This window comes from Ranitomeya imitator, chromosome 5 (assembly GCF_032444005.1).
Source record: "Ranitomeya imitator isolate aRanImi1 chromosome 5, aRanImi1.pri, whole genome shotgun sequence".
Lineage (NCBI taxonomy): Eukaryota > Metazoa > Chordata > Amphibia > Anura > Dendrobatidae > Ranitomeya > Ranitomeya imitator.
Genome location: NC_091286.1, coordinates 674,064,612 through 674,088,206, shown reverse-complemented (window position 1 = coordinate 674,088,206; position 23,595 = coordinate 674,064,612). Strand labels below are relative to the sequence as shown.

The 23,595-nt window shown below is 45.4% G+C and overlaps 1 protein-coding gene across 6 annotated transcripts in view; it reads left to right on the top strand.

The window, feature by feature from the left end:
• Window positions 1–23,595, top strand: part of LOC138638765 (cytochrome P450 2K4-like) — a 55,552-nt gene that overhangs the window by 14,163 nt on the left and 17,794 nt on the right. For 2 of the 6 annotated variants that reach the window (XM_069728332.1, XM_069728326.1), the window contains exons 2-5: window positions 12,076–12,154; window positions 16,939–17,017; window positions 19,039–19,226; window positions 22,263–22,425. In XM_069728332.1, the coding sequence (XP_069584433.1) occupies window positions 19,053–19,226; window positions 22,263–22,425 (337 nt within the window). In that variant the 5' untranslated portion in view covers window positions 12,076–12,154; window positions 16,939–17,017; window positions 19,039–19,052. Of the gene's footprint in view, window positions 1–12,075; window positions 12,155–16,938; window positions 17,030–17,178; window positions 17,197–19,038; window positions 19,227–22,262; window positions 22,426–23,595 lie in introns of those variants that run through there. The other 4 variants (XM_069728330.1, XM_069728328.1, XM_069728329.1 and 1 more) reach the window with 4 other exon arrangements.

Genomic DNA, 23,595 nt, shown 5'->3' with positions numbered 1-23,595 from the left:
AAGCATTCTACTGCTCGCCCACAGCTGTCCATGAATTATACACAGATCGCTCAGTGGGTTATCACTTTATACACTGCATTCATCACTTCAGACTTCACTTCTGTGTTGTTTTCCTAGCTAGCCCTATTGATTTGACTGGTGTTTTATTGCACTTTCTGATAGTGATTCTAATATGTGGTGGAGAGGGTAACTGTGCAGTGGAAAAACAATGAAGGTGAATCAGATCTTCACCAGTGCTGCTTCCTCCTCAATCTTCAATCAATGAGATTTCTAGATATCAGGAAAATAATTTGCTCAATATGCCATCACGTAATAAAATAAGTCATCTACATTTATTTTATTTTTTTTTGCATGAGCCTTTTATTTATTTATTTTTTCTTAAGTTTAGTTTTCGGTATAGAAATTAACAGCTCAGCAGTAATCTTATAGTGCCTGCTGATGTGTGCCGCCAGGACATCTGTGTGATAAGGTTACCGTCGTAGGTGCAGAAAAGATTGAGTAATACTAATAAACCTACAGTAACAGCTACGAACATAAAAGAAAAAAGCACATAAGGAACCAGAATAGAGTAAAATAGTGTTTATTCATTTAAAACATTGTTTAAATAACCTTAAAAATACAGAGCAGAATAAAGAGGGTAAACAGGCAATGAAAGTCACCCAATAATGTTGAACCACAGGTCCAAGGTAAATACATAAACCAAAGGTACCTCTAGTGAATCATAGTTCTCATGTATATCCATGGACTAATAAAGATAAACAAGTGACATTCAGGGGGAAACCATGCAAAGAAAGAAGGACATAGGAGTAGAGAATAATAACAAATTCCTCAGACCTGCGGTGCTACGACCCTTACGCACGTTTCTCCTTTGTGCCTTCTTCCGAGTAGATGAAAGGTATATCATGCATGCTCAACTTACATGTAACGTTTAAAGCAGTTTAAGCAATAATGACAACAAAGCATAACATTCATATATTTAAAGGAGCAATGGTAGTTTGAGCTTACAGCAGCACCTAAGGAACAGAACGTGGCTGCTAATTTTGCCTTCCTGGCCAGAGATGGGTGAACCCGAACAGTAAAGTTGAAGGTAGGTATCGAACACCTACTATTTGGGCAAGAACTCCAAACATGGACATAACCAGCAAGTCCGGTTACTGTTTTGGTTCGGCACCCCACAGACTTGGTGTTTCTTGCGCTATCATATACATGACACCGTGAGAAACACCATCGGCACTGATCGTTGATAGGATTAATACTGTCTTCTCGGAGTGCTGCGGCTCCCACGCTGTTGATGGGACTAATAACAGCGAAAGCAGGCAGCAGCTGATGGGAGTATTCATTAGCCGGCACCTCAGCTATGAATAAATAAATAAATTAAAAATGGCCTGGTTGTTGGATTAATTGGAAGTGAGTATAGGTGAGTATAACTGTGTTTTGCTAGTTTTCAATAAAAAATTAAAATTGTGTTTTTTTTTTTATTTCAAATAAAGAACTTTTACTTGCTGTGTGTTTATTTACAGGGCCGCCATCAGGGCATTACAGCCGTGACTGGCGTAAGGGGCCCGGTGAGCAGAGGGGGCCCGCATCGGGCCCCCTCTTACCTGCTCACCGGGCCCCTACCGGCAGCCGCAGGCTGAACCGGGCCCTTAGCGGCGGCCGGCGCTGCAGCTGTACGCTATTGACATGCGGGCCCGCGCCCGCACGTCAATAGTTAACAGCCGCCAGCCGCAGCGTGCAGGTCGCCGGCGTCTGACGTCATTGTCAGTCGCCGGCGAGTGCACAGTGCAGCTGCGTGGAGAGATCAGGAGCGCGGCAGGTAAGTAGAACTTTTTTTTTTTCTATTAAGAGCGGAGAGCGGAGAGCGGAGAGCGGCGATCGAGGGGGGGGGGGAGGTTTGGGCAGAAGGCAGCTGGACACAGAGGGGGCAGAAGGCAGCTGGACACAGAGGGGGCAGAAGGCAGCTGGACACAGAGGGGGCAGAAGGCAGCTGGACACAGAGGGGGCAGAAGGCAGCTGGACACAGAGGGGGCAGAAGGCAGCTGGACACAGGGGGGCAGAAGGCAGCTGGACACAGAGGGGGCAGAAGGCAGCTGGACACAGGGGGGCAGAAGGCAGCTGGACACAGAGGGGGCAGAAGGCAGCTGGACACAGGGGGGGCAGAAGGCAGCTGGACACAGGGGGGCAGAAGGCAGCTGGACACAGAGGGGGCAGAAGGCAGCTGGACACAGGGGGGGCAGAAGGCAGCTGGACACAGAGGGGGCAGAAGGCAGCTGGACACAGGGGGGGCAGAAGGCAGCTGGACACAGAGGGGGCAGAAGGCAGCTGGACACAGAGGGGGCAGAAGGCAGCTGGACACAGAGGGGGCAGAAGGCAGCTGGACACAGAGGGGGCAGAAGGCAGCTGGACACAGAGGGGGCAGAAGGCAGCTGGACACAGAGGGGGCAGAAGGCAGCTGGACACAGAGGGGGCAGAAGGCAGCTGGACACACGGGGGCAGAAGGCAGCTGGACACAGAGGGGGCAGAAGGCAGCTGGACACAGAGGGGGCAGAAGGCAGCTGGACACAGAGGGGGCACAAGGCAGCTGGACACAGAGGGGGCAGAAGGCAGCTGGACACAGAGGGGGCAGAAGGCAGCTGGACACAGAGGGGCAGAAGGCAGCTGGACACAGAGGGGCAGAAGGCAGCTGGACACAGAGGGGGCAGAAGGCAGCTGGACACGGGGGGCAGAAGGCAGCTGGACACAGAGGGGGCAGAAGGCAGCTGGACACAGGGGGGCAGAAGGCAGCTGGACACAGAGGGGGCAGAAGGCAGCTGGACACAGAGGGGGCAGAAGGCAGCTGGACACAGGGGGGCAGAAGGCCTCTGGACACAGGGGGGCCGAAGGCCGCTGGACACAGGTGGGCAGTAAAGCTGGACACAGAGGGGGCAGAAGGCAGCTGGACACGGGGGCAGAAGGCCTCTGGACACAGGGGGGCAGAAGGCCGCTGGACACAGGGGGGCAGTAAAGCTGGACACAGAGGGGGCAGAAGGCAGCTGGACACAGAGGGGGCAGAAGGCAGCTGGACACGGGGGCAGAAGGCCGCTGGACACGGGGTGGCAGTAAAGCTGGACACAGAGGGGGCAGAAGGCAGCTGGACACAGAGGGGGCAGAAGGCAGCTGGACACGGGGGCAGAAGGCAGCTGGACACAGAGGGGGCAGAAGGCAGCTGGACACAGGGGGGCAGAAGGCAGCTGGACACAGAGGGGGCAGAAGGCAGCTGGACACAGAGGGGGCAGAAGGCAGCTGGACACGGGGGGCAGAAGGCAGCTGGACACGGGGGGCAGAAGGCAGCTGGACACAGGGGGGCAGAAGGCAGCTGGACACAGGGGGGCAGAAGGCAGCTGGACACAGAGGGGGCAGAAGGCAGCTGGACACAGAGGGGGCAGAAGGCAGCTGGACACGGGGGGCAGAAGGCAGCTGGACACAGAGGGGGCAGAAGGCAGCTGGACACAGGGGGCAGAAGGCAGCTGGACACAGAGGGGGCAGAAGGCAGCTGGACACAGGGGGGCAGAAGGCAGCTGGACACAGAGGGGGCAGAAGGCAGCTGGACACAGGGGGGCAGAAGGCAGCTGGACACAGAGGGGGCAGAAGGCAGCTGGACACAGAGGGGGCAGAAGGCAGCTGGACACAGAGGGGGCAGAAGGCAGCTGGACACAGGGGGGCAGAAGGCAGCTGGACACAGAGGGGCAGAAGGCAGCTGGACACAGGGGGGCAGAATGCAGCTGGACACAGAGGGGGCAGAAGGCAGCTGGACACAGGGGGGCAGAAGGCAGCTGGACACAGAGGGGGCAGAAGGCAGCTGGACACAGGGGGGCAGAAGGCAGCTGGACACAGAGGGGGCAGAAGGCAGCTGGACACAGAGGGGGCAGAAGGCAGCTGGACACAGAGGGGGCAGAAGGCAGCTGGACACAGAGGGGGCAGAAGGCAGCTGGACACAGAGGGGGCAGAAGGCAGCTGGACACAGAGGGAGCAGAAGGCAGCTGGACACAGGGGGGCAGAAGGCAGCTGGACACAGGGGGGCAGAAGGCAGCTGGACACAGAGGGGGCAGAAGGCAGCTGGACACAGGGGGGCAGAAGGCAGCTGGACACAGGGGGGCAGAAGGCAGCTGGACACAGAGGGGGCAGAAGGCAGCTGGACACGGGGGGCAGAAGGCTGGACACAGGGGGGCAGAAGGCTGGACACAGAGGGGGCAGTAAAGCTGGACACAGGGGGCAGCAAAGCTGGACACAGGGGGCAGTAAAGCTGGACACGGGGCAGTAAATCTGGACACAGAGGGGGCAGTAAATCTGGACACAGAGGGGGCAGTAAATCTGGACACAGAGGGGGCAGTAAATCTGGACACAGAGGGGGCAGTAAATCTGGACACAGAGGGGGCAGTAAATCTGGACACAAAGGGGGCAATAAATCTGGACACAGAGGGGGCAGTAAATCTGGACACAGAGGGGGCAGTAAATCTGGACACAGAGGGGGCAGTAAATCTGGACACAGAGGGGGCAGTAAATCTGGACACAGAGGGGGCAGTAAATCTGGACACAGAGGGGGCAGTAAATCTGGACACAGAGGGGGCAGTAAATCTGGACACAGAGGGGGCAGTAAATCTGGACACAGAGGGGGCAGTAAATCTGGACACAGAGGGGGCAGTAAAGCTGGACACGGGGGGGGGCAGAAAGCTGGACACGGGGGGGGCAGAAAGCTGGACAGGGGGGGGCGGGGCAGAAAGCTGGACAGGGGGGGGCGGGGCAGAAAGCTGGACACATGGGGGGCAGAAAGCTGGACACATGGGGGGCAGAAAGCTGGACACATGGGGGGCAGAAAGCTGGACACGGGGCAGAGTGCTGGACAGAGATGGGGCAGAGTGCTGGACAGAGATGGGGCAGAGTGCTGGACAGAGATGGGGCAGAGTGCTGGACAGAGATGGGGCAGAGTGCTGGACAGAGATGGGGCAGAGTGCTGGGCAGAGTGCTGGACAGAGATGGGGCAGAGTGCTGGACAGAGATGGGGCAGAGTGCTGGACAGAGATGGGGCAGAGTGCTGGGCAGAGTGCTGGACAGAGATGGGGCAGAGTGCTGGACAGAGATGGGGCAGAGTGCTGGACAGAGATGGGGCAGAGTGCTGGACAGAGATGGGGCAGAGTGCTGGACAGAGATGGGGCAGAGTGCTGGACAGAGATGGTGCAGGATTGGAAACAGATGGGGCAGGATGGATACGATGGAGACAGATGGGGCAGGATGGGGAGATCATATGGGGTAGAATGGATACTCATGAGGGCAGGATGAGAGAACATATGGCTGGAGCCTGAAATGAGACACACGGTGGCCAGGATGGCGAATATTACCATAGGGGCTAATTAAGGGATATTATTATTGCAGTGATGTATTTATTTTATTTTTTGAGTATACTGTTTTAAATGGGGGGGCGGTCCTGTTACTGTGTAGAGTGATACTATGTTGCCTTCTTCATGTGGTGTAATGTAGAAGTTGGGAAAATTAAGTAATGTGTTCTACAATCGGAACTCGAGATAACTGTTTTATTTCCTGCAGAGACGAGTCCTGGCTGGATAAAGTGATGGCGGTCTGTGCTGGATGAAAGATGAAGGACTTCACCTAGAGACGTCACTGGTGAGTCAGTGTTACCTATACACTTACACTATACACTGTATACTATATACAGAGGTCCTGTGTACAATGTCACCAGTGATCACTGTATTATCTATACATTATATACAGAGCTCCTGTGTGTAATGTCACCAGTGATCACTGTATTACCTGTACACAGACACTGCTTACTAATTACAGATCTCCTGTGCATAATGGCACTGATGGTGATAGTATTGTGGGGTTTTTTTGTATTACTGATCAGTATTGTAGTATTCAGTCATTGTTGGTAATATGTGGTCTGGTCATGATGTGGAGGTAATATGCGGTCTGGTCATGGTGTAGCGGTATTTGTTCCTTGTATTTTATATTATTCGATCACTGTGGTGGTAATATGTCATCTGGTCATAGTGCTGTGGTATTTGTTCCTTGTATGTAGTATTATAGGTCATTTTAAAAATTGAAAAATAAATAAAAATATACCTAAATTGTATTGCATATTTTAACAAATATTTAGTAGGTTACAGTAGAGTAGGGCCCGGCCAAAAGTGTCTACCTTGTTGTGGTGGCGGCTTAAAAAATCTTTTGGCCAAAACAAAAGCTGCCTGCTATATGTGTGATCTGGTGATGGGAACTGTTAATGTGTGATAGGTGAGAAGTGGAGATTTTCCAAGAGAGAGTGGTGGGACTGTGGACAGTTCGTGGGGTGGAGCCTGGAGGCGGGGCTGGGGTGGAGCCTGGGCGGAGTTTCAAGGGGGCCCCGAAAATTTTGCCAGTATGGGGCCCCGAAATTTCTAGTGGCAGCCCTGTTTATTTACCATACAACTATAGGATTAGTAATCGATTGGTGTCTTATCCATGCCTCTCCATTACTAATCTGTGGGTTTAATATCACCAGAAAATACAAATGTGACATCAATTAAACAAATATTACCCAACTTTCCACCACGACAGGGCAAGTGGGAAGACCATGGACTTTTTCTGGGCGGTTGCGGAATGCTATTTTTAGGCTTAGGCCGGGATCACACATGCGAGAAATACAGCCGAGAATCACATGTTAACACCCGGCATTGCCGCCGTCACTCAGGAGCGGAGCGTGTGGCACATAGCAACAAGACATGCAGCCGCACGCTCCGCTCCTGAGTGACGGCATCAATGTCGGGTATTAACATGTGAGACTCGGCCGTATTTCTCGCATGTTTGATCCCGGCCTTATAGGGACAATATCCATGGCCCTTTGCCATTTTTTTCATCATTTATTTAAATAATTTTTAAAAACAGATGTTGTGACCCCTCTATTCTTGATAACCAGCCTTGCTAAAGCTGACAGCTGAGGATTGCAGCCTGCAGTTGTCAGTTTTGCCTGGCTGGTTGTCAAAAATATAGTGGAACTCATGCCATTTTTTTTAATTTAATTATTTATATCACAGGCGCTGGCTTATGGAAACTCCCATCAGTTGCCGCCTGCTCTCGCTGTTAAAAGCGGCAGCAGACGTAGGCTGATGAGAGTAGCAGTCCCATCAGCCAACACTTGTGACTGTAGGTAAACCTCACAGCTGCAGGCTCACGCTGTCATTTGAAAGTGTTGGAGCTGCGGCTCTCTGACCGGTAGTAATGATTTTATGCCGCTGAGAGGCAGTATTTGTCACGCTATCATGCACATGACAAAGCAAAAAGGAGAGCGAAAGAAACATGCACATACGCAGAGACCCATGTCTCTTTATCCCCCTTATTGTCTTGGGTGTAACATTTATAATGTTTGTGGTTCTAAATGTTTTTAAACAATGTGTGGCATGTGGTTAACCGATATTAATAACATTTTGTGACTTTACATGTTGATCCCTGCGCATGTGCATGTCTCTTTCACTCTCCTTTTTGCATTGTCTATATTTTTGGCATGCTGCAGGTTGAACACATGATTTATTATGCTTGACGGTGCCCAATATTTCTAGTTTTTGCATCATGCACATGACAGCGGGTGAACACTGTATGTTCGGGCACCCCATGAATGTGATTTGGGTTTGGGAATGGTTCTGGTACCCGAACAGAACTTTTTTAACTGATGGGCAAACCACTGGATGTTTGGGTCCACTGTGACCAATCACTACTCCTGATATGTTGCTCAGCTTCTGTTTTTTTTTTCCAGTGCTAACACTTATCACCTACCTTTAATAGATATATTTAAAATTATTTACATTACACAATTAAAACTATATATCAAATGTATCATGCACAACAATAATAATAGAAATCCACAAAAAATTACCCCGCAACTCGCCTTTAACAATAGTCATCGCCTACAAAGTTTCCCTAACTAAGACTTATAGAGTCTGAAATCAGAATACGGGTGAAGTTTTCATACTTAAAACTATGGTTTTTCTGATATGGCCTTTGCTAGTATCTTGATAGACTTACAGCACTGTGCGATAGAGTCCCCTTCTACCTGGGCAACTCTAAAATACTTTTGTCCCCATGATTATATTATGGTTCTAGTTTTTGAACTTTCTAATAATCCTTAATACATACTTACACTCCCCTGATGAGTCCACTGTAACTGGTGGATGAAACACATCAGAAGAGAATTAAGGGACATTCTATAGGACAGGACCATACTTGGGAACTGTCCTTAGCAGTACGGGAGACTCACGCGAATACCTCTCCTTTCTCCAATGATTATGGACGGCATGCTCTGGACATCAAAGGAGTAACACAGAACCATTTTTTATTCACGTGAACTGGTGAGATTTGAGCACTTTATATTTTTTATATTTGTGGTATTGTTTGTTTGAATATGTTTCCTCTGTTTTTAGTCATCTATATTAAAAGTTATGTCTTAAGGTACCTTCACACTGAACAACTTAACAACGATAACGATAGCGATCCGTGACGTTGCAGCATCCTGGATAGCGATATCGTTGTGTTTGACACGCAGCAGCGATCAGGATCCTGCTGTGACATCGTTGGTCGGAGCAGAAAGGCCAGCACCTTATTTCGTCGCTGGATCACCCGCTGACATCGCTGAATCGGCGTGTGTGATGCCGATTCAGCGATGTCTTCACTGGTAACCAGGGTAAACATTGGGTTACTAAGCGCAGGGCCGCGCTTAGTAACCCGATGTTTACCCTGGTTACCAGTGTAAATGTAAAAAAAAACAAACACTACATACTTACATTCCGGTGTCTGTCGTGTCCCCCGGCGTTCTGCTTCCCTGCACTGTCAGCGCCGGCTGGCCGTAAAGCAGAGCACAGCAGTGACGTCACCGCTCTGCTTTACGGCCGGCGCTTACACAGTGCAAGGAAGCAGAACGCCGGGGGACACGACAGACACCGGAATGTAAGTATGTAGTGTTTTTTTTTTTTACATGTACACTGGTAACCAGGGTAAACATCAGGTTACTAAGTGCGGCCCTGCGCTTAGTAACCCGATGTTTACCCTGGTTACCCAGTGACTTCGGCTGTCTGTATGACAGCTCTCCAGTGACCACACAGCGATGCTGCAGCGATCGGCATCGTTGCCTAGATCGCTGCAGCGTCGCTTAATGTGACGGTACCTTTAACCTCCTACTATTATCTATCTTTGCTGTATACAGTACTACCTTTTGACTGATAGGATTTCCTCTGCTCCACATTGCTGCTTACCAGTCCACATGTCTTATTCTACGATCCTCTCTCGGTGAGGAGCCCCATTAACTAACCCTCAAGTGACGCGAGTAGTGCCATGATGAAGCTATGTCGTGTCATTTGAGGGCTGGTCAGTGGTGAATGAAACTCGTGGCAGGAAATGTGATGATATAAGAAGTATAGGATGGTAGGTGGGAATTTTGTCACAATAAATTTGCAGAAATTGAATCCCAAAAAAATTATTCAGGAGATTTCAAATTTTCTTGTAAAAAATTGCATTGAATGGAATTTCTTATCCTTATTAGTAAATTTTGTTGATTTCCATTTTTAATTCAAATAAAAAAAACTTTTTTTTGTGCTGGAAAAAACCCTTTATGGCCTCAAATGCATCCAATATTAGGAGTTTAAAGCCTAAAACAATACAAGGGAACATTTTGGGTAGTTGGCATTCACAACAATTTGCTTCTTGACTGTTAGGCAGAATTTCTTGAGTCAATGATGTTTATAATAAAATGGTGCCTGCTCCAGTGGTAAATTATGGCCCAAAACAAGCAATGTGCTGGCCAAGTGACAGCAGGAGACGAGGGTGAAAATCTGTGTCATCAGGTTGGTAGGTACAGACTGGATTGAGTAATACAAATAGTCAGGTAAAAGGTGAGCCAGGATTATCTGCTAGAGGAAAGGTGACACCAGATATCTCTGAGGTTATCAAAGCTTTAGGTGGAGGAAAGGTGAAGCAATAAGACTATGTTTACATGGAAAGCAAATAGCGATGTCACCCTGTAATTGTAATGACTACAAACACAAAAATTCATATTGTCACCATCCTCCATTTTGCAGAAATGTGAGTGTCAGGAAGGGTTTAAGAAAACAAAATCCCTCTTACACTCACCTTTATTCAGCCCTCCCAATATCTGTCCTGACGTTACCTCTCCCCTTCTTTTTTTAACTCAAATAGTTTTTTTATTAAGCATAAAATTTCAATAAAACATTTGATATTAATATATGCATTTTCCAATTTCCCCAACATTAACCCCCCCCTTACCCACCCCTCCCCCTCCTTCCCATTTAGACAGCTCACGCTCTTCACTTAACATGTCTTGCAACAGTTTCTACATTATCATTATATAATGTCTTCCATTATGGACATATACTGTAGACCATTATCGTGTAGGCGATACCACGTCAGGCTTGTCTTCCCTTAACCTCCTCCTAACCCAGTGCCTACCAAGGTGTCCGTTACCTCTCCTCTTCGATCTTCTCCATTTTTTCATCCTTTTTCTCTGGTTTTCCAGTATAGTTCCAGCACTGGATGGGCCCCACATGGATGTGTAGTGCCCACGTGACTGTATGAGGCACACTTGGCAGTGATGTGTATGAAGACCCAGAGAAAAAGGAAGACTAAACCGGAGAAGACGCCAGAGGAGCTTAACTCTGAGGGAAGCAGCGCATGGCCGTATATTCTCTCATCTTTGAGATTCGGGCTGATTACGCAAATGAGATTTTGCTCAAAGTGTGATCATAGTTTGAAACTTTGTTTCCATCTTCTCAATTCTGTCAGTGAGTGGAAATCAGATAACATCCCAGTGCAGTCCAATGGTTTCCCTGCACTCAATGACTTGCGTGGCGGAGTGCAAACAGAATATCAGCTCAAACTCTGGCATGCTGTGATTTCCTTGCCATAGACCTACTCTATCCAAGGGAAAAAAATGGGCATGTGCGCAGTGCCTTAGACTAACATTGGTCCTGTTGTGATCTCATGTTTTGTCCTATGTATCGCACTTGGACTGAAACTACACCTGTCAATAAAAGGCATTAATATGACGTCTATCATAACTTTTTTTCTACAAGATTTTGAAGGCATCTGTGGGAATTTTTGACCCTTGATCATTTGTGAGGTCAGACCCCGATGTTGTAAAGATTCCGGGCTCACCATCTCCATTCTAGGTGTTGGATGCAGTAAAGGTCTGGACTTTGCGCGCCGATCATGTTCTTCCACCAAACTTCCACCAACTATATCTGTATGGACGTTGTGTACTGGGCACATGGGGAATAGAGAAGGGGCTTCCTTAAACTGTTCCCACAAAGATGGAAGGTATTCCAACCCACTTTCCTCTTGGTTTTCCATCAGCTACATACATGATGTCACAAAACCATCAAAATACCTTCCAACATTGCCAAAGGAGAATAAATAGCAGCAATACCTATACAAACCTAGATCTATCTATATACATGTGCACCGGTAATTTATGAGTCAGATGGTTCCTATATAGCAGAAGACATAGACCGTAGCCAGACGTACAGACCACATGAACGGAGCTCATCAATCACTGGCACTTTGTCTTCATTCAAACATCTGTTTTTCATGGATAGAACATGATCCCAATGTAGTTTATGTGGATGTTCACATGTCAGTGGTCCGTTTAGCTTATGGGTCCATGAAAAATCGAGATCCCGCATCTGCATGTCTCACGGCTGTTAGACAGCTGTACCACATGCCTAACAAACAGGTGATCCCTGCGTGTGTTGTGACTGTCTGCATGCAGCCGCGGGGAGTCGAACATAGTATTCGAGCTCCCCGAAGACACATAGTAAAAGCAAGACAAAGGTATAATTAATGAAATATAATGAATAATAAGGTATATCATATATACATTCTATTTCATTAGTTATTGCTATGCTCCTAAAGAGTTAATCTGCACAAGAAGGGCGTGCAATGCTTCTGTAGGTCACTGACACATTTCCTGTGTTTCCTGGAGGTTGTTGTGGGTGGAGGCTCTGCAGGGGTTAACAATTTACTTGTGGTTTAAATATTTTCCAGGAGTTTAAATGCCTGAGATTTCTTTGAGACAAGATCGGGGATCGGGGATCCTATCTGCTGGACTCTCCTGCTGCACAAAGTAAGACACAAGGTTCTGAAACTTTTATGATGTTAAATATGCCTTGTCTCCATGACACAAGGTCAATGTACAGTATCCGAGACGTATGCTCAGGCACCCTATGAATGTGAATTGGGTTTGGGAATGGTTCTGGTACCCAAACAGAACTTTTTTAACTGTTGGGCAAACCACTGGATGTTTGGGTCCAGTGTGACCAATCACTACTGATATGTTGCTCAGATTCAGTTTTTTACCAGTGCTAACACTTATCACCTACCTGAAATAGATATATTTTAAATTATTTACATTAGACAATTAAAACTATGTATCAAATGCATCATGCACAACAATAATAATAGAAATCCACAAAAAAATAACCCCGCAACTCGCCTTTAACAATAGTCATCACCTACAAAGTTTCCCTAACTAAGACTTATAGAGTCTGAAATCAGAATACGGGTGAAGTATTCATTCTTAAAACTATGCTTTAATTACTGATATGGCCTTTGCTAGTATCTTGATAGTCTTACAGCACTGTGCGATAGAGTCCCCTTCTACCTGGGCAACTCTTAAATACTTTTGTCCCCATGATTATATTATGGTTCTAATTTTTGAACTTTCTAATAATCCTTAATACATACTTACACTCCCCTGATGAGTCCACTGTAACTGGTGGATGAAACACATCAGAAGAGAATTAAGGGACATTCTATAGGACAGGACTAGGGTTGAGCGAAATGGGTCGGCTATTTTCAGAAGTCGCCGACTTTTGGCAAAGTCGGGTTTCATGAAACCCGACCCGACCCCTGTGTGGGGGATCGGCCATGAGGTCGGCGATCTTCTGAATCTGGTGTCGGAATTCCGATACCGAGTTCCGATATGTTTGCAATATCGGAAATCGGTATCGGAATCCATATTTAAGTGTAAAATAAAGAATTAAAATAAAAAATATTGCTATACTTACCCTCTGATGCGCCCTGGTACTAACCGGCAGCCTTCCTTCCTTAGAATCAGCGCGTGAAGGGCCTTAGATGACGTCGCGGCTTGTGATTGGTTGCGGGACCGCCCATGTGACCGCTCGCGCGACCAATCAGAAGCTGCGACGTCACCGAAGGTCCTTCAAGCACTGATTCTTAAGAAGGAAGGTTGCCGGAAAGAAGCAGGGCGCGTCCGAGGGTGAGTATATACCTAATAGGAATATACTCACCCTTGGACGCGCCCTGCTTCTTTCCGGCAGCCTTCCTTCCTAAGAATCAGCGCTTGAAGGACCTTCAGTGACGTCGCAGCTTCTGATTGGTCGCGCGAGCGGTCACATGGGCGGTCGCGCGACCAATCACAAGCCGCGACGTCATCTAAGGCCCTTCACGCGCTCATTCTAAGGAAGGAAGGCTGCCGGTTAGTACCAGGGCGCGTCAGAGGGTGAGTATAGCAATATTTTTTATTTTACTTTTTATTTTACACTTAAATATGGATCGTAGGGCCTGAAGGAGAGTTTCCTCTCCTTCAGACCCTGGGAACCATTGGAAACCCAATGCACTGCATTGGGTTTCGAGGTTCGGCCGACCCCGACCCCGACTTTTTTATAGGATCGGCCGATTTCACTCGACCCGACTTTTGAAAAAGTCGGGTTTCGTGAAACCCGACCCGATCCTATAAAAGTAAAAGTCGCTCAACCCTAGACAGGACCATACTTGGGAACTGTCCTTAGCAGTACGGGAGACTCACGCGAATACCCCTCCTTTCTCCTATGATTATGGATGGGATGCTCTGGACATCAAAGGAGTAACACAGAACCATTTTTTATTCACGTGAACTGGTGAGATTTGAGCACTTTATATTTTTTATATTTGTTGTGGTATTGTTTGTCTGAATATGTTTCCTCTGTTTTTAGTCATTTATATTAAAAGTTAGGTCTTAACCTCCTACTATTATCTATCTTTGCTGTATACAGTACTACCTTTTGACTGATAGGATTTCCTCTGCTCCACATTGCTGCTTACCAGTCCACATGTCTTATTCTACGATCCTCTCTCGGTGAGGAGCCCCATTAACTAACCCTCAAGTGACGCGAGTAGTGCCATGCTGAAGCTATGACGTGTCATTTGGGGGCTGGTCAGTGGTGCATGGGCCTGAATGAAACTCAAGGCGGGAGATGTGATGATATGAGAAGTATAGGATGGTAGGTGGAAATTTTGCCACAATAAATTTGCAGACACTGAATCCGCAAAAAAGTAATTTAGGAGATTTCAAATTTTGGGGTAAAAAATTGCATTGAATGGAATCTCTTATCCTTATTAGTAAATTTTGTTGATTTCCATTTTTAATTCAAATAAAAAAACCTTTTTTGTGCTGGAAAAAACCTGTATGGCCTTAAATGCATTCAATATTAGGAGTTTCAAGCCTAAAACAATACAAGGCAAAATTTTGGGTATTTGGAATTGACAACAACTTGCTCCTTGACAGTTAGGCAGAATTTCTGGAATCAATGATGTTTATAATAAAATGGTGTATGCTCCAGGGGTAAAATAAGGCCCAAAACAAGCAATGTGCTGGCCAAGTGACAGCAGGAGACGAGGGTGAAAATCTGTGTCATCAGGTTGGTAGGTACAGACTGGATTGAGTAATACAAATAGTCAGGTAAAAGGTGAGCCAGGATTATCTGCTAGAGGAAAGGTGACACCAGATATCTGTGAGGTTATCAAAGCTTTAGGTGGAGGAAAGGTGAAGCAATAAGACTATGTTTACATGGAAAGCAAATAGCGATGTCACCCTGTAATTGTAATGACTACAAACACAAAAATTCGTAATGTCAGCCATTCTTCCTTTTTTGCAGAAATGTGAGTGTCAGGAAGGGTTTAAGAAAACAAAATCCCTCTTACACTCACCTTTATTCAGCCCTCCCAATATCTGTCCTGACGTTAACTCTCCTCTTCTTTTTTTAACTCAAATAGTTTTTTATTAAGAATAAAATTTCAATAAAACATTTGATATTAATACATGTATTTTCCAATTTTCCCCAACATTAACCCCCCCTTACCCATCCCTCCCCACTCCTTCCCATTTAGACAGCTCACGCTCTTCACTTAACATGTTTTGTAGCAGTTTCTACATTATCATTATGTAATGTCTTCCATTATGAACATGTACTGTAGACCATTATCGTGTAGGCGATACCTCGTCAGGCCTGTCTTCCCTTAACCTCCTCCTAACCCAGTGCCTACCAAGGCGTCCGTTACCTCTCCTCTTCGATCTTCTCCATTTTTTCATCCTTTTTCTCTGGTTTTCCAGTATAGTTCCAGCACTGGCTGGGCCCCACATGGATGTGTAGTGCCCACGTGACTGTATGAGGCACACTTGGCAGTGATGTGTATGAAGACCCAGAGAGAAAGGAAGACTAAACCGGAGAAGACGCCAGAGGACCTTAACTCTGAGGGAAGCAGCGCATGGCCGTATATTCTCTCATCTTTGAGATTCGGGCTGATCACGCAAATGAGATTTTGCTCAAAGTGTGATCATAGTTTGAAACTTTTTTTCCATCTTCTCAATTCTGTCAGTGAGTGGAAATCAGATAACATCCCAGTGCAGTCCAATGGTTTCCCTGCACTCAATGACTTGCGTGGCAGAGTGCAAACAGAATATCAGCTCAAACTCTGGCATGCTGTGATTTCCTTGCCATAGACCTTCTCTATCCAAGGGAAAAAAAATGGGCATGTGCGCAGTGCCTTAGACTAACATTGGTCCTGTTGTGATCTCATGTTTTGTCCTATGTATCGCACTTGGACTGAAACTACACCTTTCAATAAAAGGCATTAATATGACGTCTATCATAACTTTTTTTCTACAAGATTTTGAAGGCATCTGTGGGAATTTTTGACCCTTGATCATTTGTGAGGTCAGACCCTGATGTTTTGAAGATTCCGGGCTCACCATCTCCAGTCTAGGTGTTGGATGGAGTAGAGGTCTGGTTCTTCCACCAAACTTCCACCAACTATATCTGTATGGACGTTGTGTACTGTACTGGGCACATGGAGAAGAGAGAAGGGGCTTCCTTAAACTGTTCCCACAAAGATGGAAGGTATTCCAACCCACTTTCCTCTTGGTTTTCCATCAGCTACATACATGATGTCACAAAACCATCAAAATACCTTCCAACATTGCCAAAGGAGAATAAATAGCAACAATATCTATACAAACCTAGATCTATCTATATACATGTGCACCGGTAATTTATGAGTCATACGGTTCCTATATAGCAGAAGACATAGACCGTAGCCAGACGTACAGACCACATGAACGGAGCTCATCAATCACTGGCACTTCGTCTTCATTCAAACATCTGTTTTTCATGGATAGAACATGAACCCAATGTAGTTTATGTGGATGTTCACATGTCAGTGGTCCGTTTAGCTTATGGGTCCATGAAAAATCGAGATCCCGCATCTGCATGTCTCACGGCTGTTAGACAGCTGTACCACATGCCTAACAAACAGGTGATCCCTGCGTGTGTTGTGACTGTCTGCATGCAGCCGCAGGGAGTCGAACATAGTATTCGAGCTCCCCGAAGACACTCACATAGTAAAAGCAAGACAAAGTTATAATTAATGAAATATAATGAATAATGAGGTATATTATTTATACATTCTATTTCATTAGTTATTGCTATGCTCCTAAAGAGTTAATCTGCACAAGAAGGGCGTGCAATGCTTCTGTAGGTCACTGACACATTTCCTGTGTTTCCTGGAGGTTGTTGTGGGTGGAGGCTCTGCAGGGGTTAACAATTTACTTGTGGCTTAAATATTTTCCAGGAGTTTAAATGCCTGAGATTTCTTTGAGACAAGATCGGGGATCGTGGATCCTATCTGCTGGACTCTCCTGCTGCACAAAGTAAGACACAAGGTTCTGAAACTTTTATAATATTAAATATGCCTTGTCTCCATGACACAGGGTCAATGTACAGTATCCGAGACGTCACGGAAACCTGCCAGATGAGCCTCTTATGTCAGGGAAAACACTGTAGTGAAAGCATCCAGCAGCTGGGGTTATGAGGTTCTGCAAGAGCTGAGGTGTGTATTATGATGTTCTTCAGCAGCTGAGGTGTTTTATGAGGTTCTGCAGCAGCTGAGGTTTATTATGAGGATCTGCAGCAGCTGAGGTGTTTTATGAGGTTCTGCAGTAGCTGAGGTGTGTATTATGATGTTCTTCAGCAGCTGAGGTGTTTTATGAGGTTCTGCAGCAGCTGAGGTGTATTATGAGGATCTGCAGCAGCTGAGGTGTTTTATGAGGTTCTGCAGCAGCTGAGGTGTGTATTATCATGTTCTTCAGCAGCTGAGGTGTTTTATGAGGTTCTGCAGCAGCTGAGGTGTGTTATGAGGATCTGCAGCAGCTGAGGTGTTTTATGAGGTTCTGCAGTAGCTGAGGTGTGTATTATGATGTTCTTCAGCAGCTGAGGTGTTTTGTGAGGTTCTGCAGCAGCTGAGGTGTATTATGAGGATCTGCAGCAGCTGAGGTGTTTTATGAGGTTCTGCAGTAGCTGAGGTGTGTATTATGATGTTCTTCAGCAGCTGAGGTGTTTTATGAGGTTCTGCAGTAGCTGAGGTGTGTATTATGATGTTCTTCAGCAGCTGAGGTGTATTATGAGGATTTGCAGCAGCTGAGGTGTTTTATGAGGTTCTGCAGTAGCTGAGGTGTGTATTTTGATGTTCTTCATCAGCTGAGGTGTTTTATGAGGTTCTGCAGTAGCTGAGGTGTGTATTATGATGTTCTTCAGCAGCTGAGGTGTTTTATGAGGTTCTGCAGCAGCTGAGGTGTATTATGAGGATCTGCAGCAGCTGAGGTGTTTTATGAGGTTCTGCAGTAGCTGAGATGGGTATTATGATGTTCTTCAGCAGCTGAGGTGTTTTATGAGGTTCTGCAGCAGCTGAGTTGTATTTTGATGTTCTGCAGCAGCTGAGGTGTTTTATGAGGTTGTGAAGCAGCTGAGGTGTATTATGAGGATCTGCAGCAGCTGAGGTGTGTGTTATGATGTTCTGCAGAAGCTGAGGTCTGTATTACAAAGTTCTGCAGTAGCTGAGATGTGTATTAGCCTCGAGGTTCTGCAGCAGCTGAGGTGTATTATGATGTTCTGAAGCAGTTGAGGTGTGTATTAAGTGCAGCTGGTTAGGGGGACCACATCCGCCTCCAGCGCAGGTAGAATAGTGCATTACAATGATGCCCATGTAGTGTTCTGGCACTGGCCTTCTCTGTTGTCTATAAACACCCCTGAGCTCAGGTATGTATTAAGATGTTCTGCAGCAGCTTAGACATGTATGATTAGGAAATGCAGTAGTTGTGGGGTGTATTGTGATGTTTTAGGGTATGTTCCAAAGGTCAGTAATCAGCAGCGCTTTGGAAATAGCACATGTCAGCTCCGTCCAAAGCGCTACCGGCTTTTGAACGCCGGTGATTCCGCATGTGTTCATCGAACCGTGCGGAATCACCGCGCCCAATACATTGTACGGGTGACATTTATCTTGTAGAGATGGAGCGTCAACACAAGAAAAATAGACATGCTGCGGTCTGGAAAGACGCACCGCATGTGTGTCTCTGCAGGGAAGCCGGAGGCGTCAGTGCACACATAGTGGAGATGGGATTTCTTGAAATCCCATACACTATGCTGTAACATCTGGCCGCTGCGTGTTCGACGCTCCATTCCTAGAAAATCGGTCACCGCTGATATCCTGCACAGATGGTCGGGTAACGTAGATTAAGAGCAGAACTATAGATTTTAAAAAGTTCTCAATTCTTGAGGAAAACAAATGATTTTCTTTACGCTAGGAATTAAATTGCAAAGTTACTTTTTTATAATGAAACAGCCCCTCTGAATATATGAACACAAGCATTACTCAGTTCCTGTTCTCCCTTTCTAGATTTGACAAGCACCATGGACCCGGTCACTGTTCTCCTCGCCATCGTTGTCATCTTAATTTTGGCTGTTGCTTTTAAGAACCAAAAACAAGAAAATTACAAAAATTTCCCACCTGGACCAAAACCTTTACCGATCATTGGGAATGTTCTCATGATGGACATGTCAAAACCTTATAAAACTTTCATGGAGGTAAGGAGGTGCACGGCCATTTCTGGAACAAGAGCAATTGTCACATTTTACCACCCCCAGGGGCCAGATTAAACATAGATATTTGTTCTTATCTGACACATTTATGGACCTCAAATGGACAGAAAGACAAGTTCCATTAAAAGCTATGATGAAGCTGTTAGGTCAGCTGAGCTTCATAAAATGCACAGTCTGTACAGCCTCTAATTTACTATCTGTAGAATAGGGAATCAATATAGGATGAGTAGAAATGAGACTTTGTGTGACCCACCTGGGATGAGGGTAATACGCATGGAGCTTCCCAGACTATTAAGCTCACAGCTGTATACTTAGCCTTTACTGGCTATTAAAATAGGGGACCCCCCCAAAAAAAAAAAAATGATATACAGTGGGTATGGAAAGCATTCAGACCCCTTTAAATGATTAATTTTTTGTTTCATTGCAGCCATTTGGTGAATTCAAAAAAGTTCTATTTTTTTTCACATTAATGTACAAACTGCACCCCATCTTGACTGAAAAAAAAAACAGAAATGTAGAAATGTTTACAAATTTATTAAAAAAGAAAAACTGAAATATCACATGGTCATAAGTATTGCAACCATTACTACATTTCTGTTTTTTTTTTTCAGGCAAGATGTTGTGCAGAGTGTACATTAATGTGAAAAAATGAACAAAGAGTGAAAAATGTAAATGGGTATGAATACTTTCTGCACCCACTGTAGGTTCCCCCTATAATAAATAACCAGCAAAAGATAGGCAGACAGCTGTGGGCTGATATTAATAGCCTTGGAAGGGGCCATGAATATTTACCCACCAGGCTGAAAACATCAGCTCTCTGCTGCACCAGAAAAGGTGCATCTATCAGATGGGCCAATTCTAGCACTTAACCTCGCACTTCTCACTTGCCCTGATGTGGTGGCAAGTGGGGTGATCGTTGGGGGGTTGATGTCAACTTTGTATTGTGAGGTGACATCAAACCCAGAAGTTAGTAATGCAGAGGTGTATATAAGATGCCCTCATTACTAACCACAAAGTCACATTGTATGAAAACACACACACACAGAAAAAAGTCCTTTAATTGAAAGAATGACACAGGTTCTGTTAATAAATCTTAATTAAACCATACTTACTGCATTGCACATTCCGGTGATGCCATTTCCCCCTGCAAGAGAATTAAAATATCAAATAACTATGTTCCTCACCTGTCTGAGAAGAAAGAAAATCCATTCGTCCCACGAAGGATCTAGGTCTGCTACATCTATATGGCAAGCTGCAAGGTTGTATGATGTGACCATACAGCCTGTCATCCAGTAGACACTGAGCAGCTTGTGCTACCACTGCTCACTGTCTAGCAGTGAACTCCTATAAGCTGTCTGACGAAACCGCGAGTGTGAGAACGTTTTTACACTCGCGGTGCCGTCAGAAAGGTCTCGGGAGTTCACAGCCAATGAACTCACTCCACATAACTGATGTCAGCGCTAGCGCCATTAGAAATTTTTCCATGGCGCTCACCCTGACGTCAGTTAGATGAAGTGAGTTCATTAGCTGTGAAGATTTTTGGCTTTGTGCGCAGATAGTTTTTCAAGGAGTTATTGAAACAGAAGCTGAGTGGAAGTTCTTCAAATCCTCCAAGGAAACTCAAAACTCCTCAGAAATGTGAAGGTTCTGCTCATTTTCTGCTGTAAAAAACTCTGCAAAAAGACTCTGTGGGCATAGTTCCAGTACATTTAATTTCTCTGAAGTGGCGTCTGGTCATGGATTCCTTTTGAATCAAGGCACTTGTCCAATCAAAATGCGTTGCAGAACAGAACCTTAGCAAAAACATTAAAAAACTCTTCTTAACCACTTTAGGAAAGGAAAGAGTCCTCCAAAAACTCCTCAAATGGCATGAGCATACAACATTCACAAGACAACAGCAGATCCACTGAGGTTTTACCAGGTCAAGCAGTTTCAGGAAAAAGCCATTGGTCTTTTTCTTGACGTGGCCTCGATTGTGGTTTTGCAGTCATTTTTGCAGCAACTTCAAATTTTCAATAATTTAAACTATATCTTTCGAGTGACTTCAAAGTGGAAACCCCTGAAGAGTGAGAATGTTATTTCTTTTAACTGTTTTGAAACCCTTAAGCTGTTAAAAGACAGCAAAAGCCTGAACATGTGCACAGCAAAGTCGTTTTGACATTGCTGTGCATTATGCTATAGTTTTTGTGGCAATTTTGTGACGCCCTGTACACATGCCCAGAGTAGGAGCATTTCATGAAGCTGTTTCCACTAGAAAATTAGTTGTTTTTGAATGCCTAAAATAAAATTCTATGCACATACCATAATGGTAGATGTTGAGTTGAGCTAGGCAAGTTCAACATCATGTTTTTGGCCACAAGTCACTCCGTCGGAGTTTCCATCTGAAGCACTGAAAAACGAAATTAAGACATAACCTCCAACATGGCCAGTGACTTTAATAAACCAGTTTTAATGACTTGTGTGTTCTGTCTGACTGCATTCTTGGCATTGTCCACCTTTTTGAGGGACACACAAAAAATGTGGATGATTGCATTTTTTGTGACCATTTGAAAAGGACAGACATGGCCGAAAATAGGATCAGACAGGGCACAAAAATCAGTGGCCTCATTGGTTGATTGGCCTGAATCTTGTTTTTTATGCATCCAAACTCTAAAATGGAAGTCCATGTTTGGTATTCAGCAGCAGACACTAGGCGTCCAATATGATCCCCCAACTTTACAGTTCGTGTTAGCTAATCTCTAGTTTTAACCATTGGTGTATTTGTTAAAATGTGCCAAATTTAATCAGAGGCTTGATCTATTGCATCTTGGCCAGCCGAATCAGGACAACTTTAAAATGATAGCAGCTATGAGCTGGCAAGTTTTTTTTTTTACATTTTCTTATGTCAATTTTCTCATCTGAGGTTTATCCCCACCATCTATTAAGTCCCACTCATTTAGCGAAAATGTGCATGCCTGGAGTAGAGATGACCCTTCCACTTCAAGTGACGTTACAAAATGATAACGTACATTATGTCCACAGCTTTCTAAGAAGTACGGTCCGGTCTTCAGTGTCCAGATGGGCATGAGAAAAATAGTTGTCCTTTGTGGTTATGAAACTGTTAAGGATGCTCTCATCAACCATGCCGATGTGTTTTCTGACCGCCCCCGTGCTCCTGTAATTACCAAATTATTTAATAACAACGGTAAGCAGATTTTATGTTTTACATCTAATGCTAACATACCAACCCTACAAAAAAAAATGAGTCAATTGTAATTACCTTGTCACGGCGTCAGCTTTCATGTTTTTTCAGCGACAACACCACTCACCGTGCGGTTTCTCATCATGGAAGGCAGTTCGTTTCAGTTAGTTTCATCTTGCACTCCTCAGCACTGCAGCACTGTCATCAGACCATCTGGCCTTATTGTGCATGGCTGGTCTGTGCAGGAATTTAACCCTGCTGTGTCCTGCAGAGATTAGCTTCTCCGGCCTATCCTGTGTTAGCAGGACCTATATTAGGCAGCTCCACCTACCACTCATCCATCTCTGATAGCAGACATTCATTCTTCCTGTTCTATTGCCGTTAACAACCCGGGTTTGTTATCCGTCCTGTCTGATGTCTCTGCTTTTAACCATGGGTACATTTTCTGATTCTGTGCTGCCTGCTCCGACCTTGGACCATCTGACAATGCCTCTGTCTCGCCCTTCTGTACCTCATACCCACCTCTCTGACAGTCCCATGGACTGCCATGGAGTAGAACCTGGTGACTACCAGCAGCAAAGCCTATCTTCACCATCAGAAACTCTAGCAAACACCCTCTAGTCAACTAGGTATGCCCTTCCAAGGTTAGGCCTAGCCAGTGGCTCAGTGGGTCCACAACCACCAGCGTTACATACATTTTATATTCAGTGTTCGTTATCTTTTTACTCTATCTTTAAAAAGTGAGTTTCATATATAAATATATAGAACATTTTTAATGCATCCAATATTGTAGAAGTCAATGATTTTGGCATAAATGATTTATACTGTCCCACTTTCTACATTTCATGAACCTGCAGGGTCCTGCAATGGTGCTTGAAAGTTTGAACCCTTCAGAGATTTTCATGTTTTTGTATAAATTCAACGTAAAACTTCACTGGATTTTCACACAAGCCATAAAATATTAGTTTTTTAGGAAAATAATGCACTAAAATAATAAAATATCCCATGTCTAAGTGGCAAAATTTTGTGAACCTTGGTTCACAGCATCGTATCTACTATATAATTGTCTAAGGGTCCTTTCCGTCTGGCTGTCTTTCTGTCGGTCACAGATATTTATTGGTCGCAGCCTCTGTCTGTCATGGAAATCCAAGTCGCTGATTGGTTGCGGCAAAA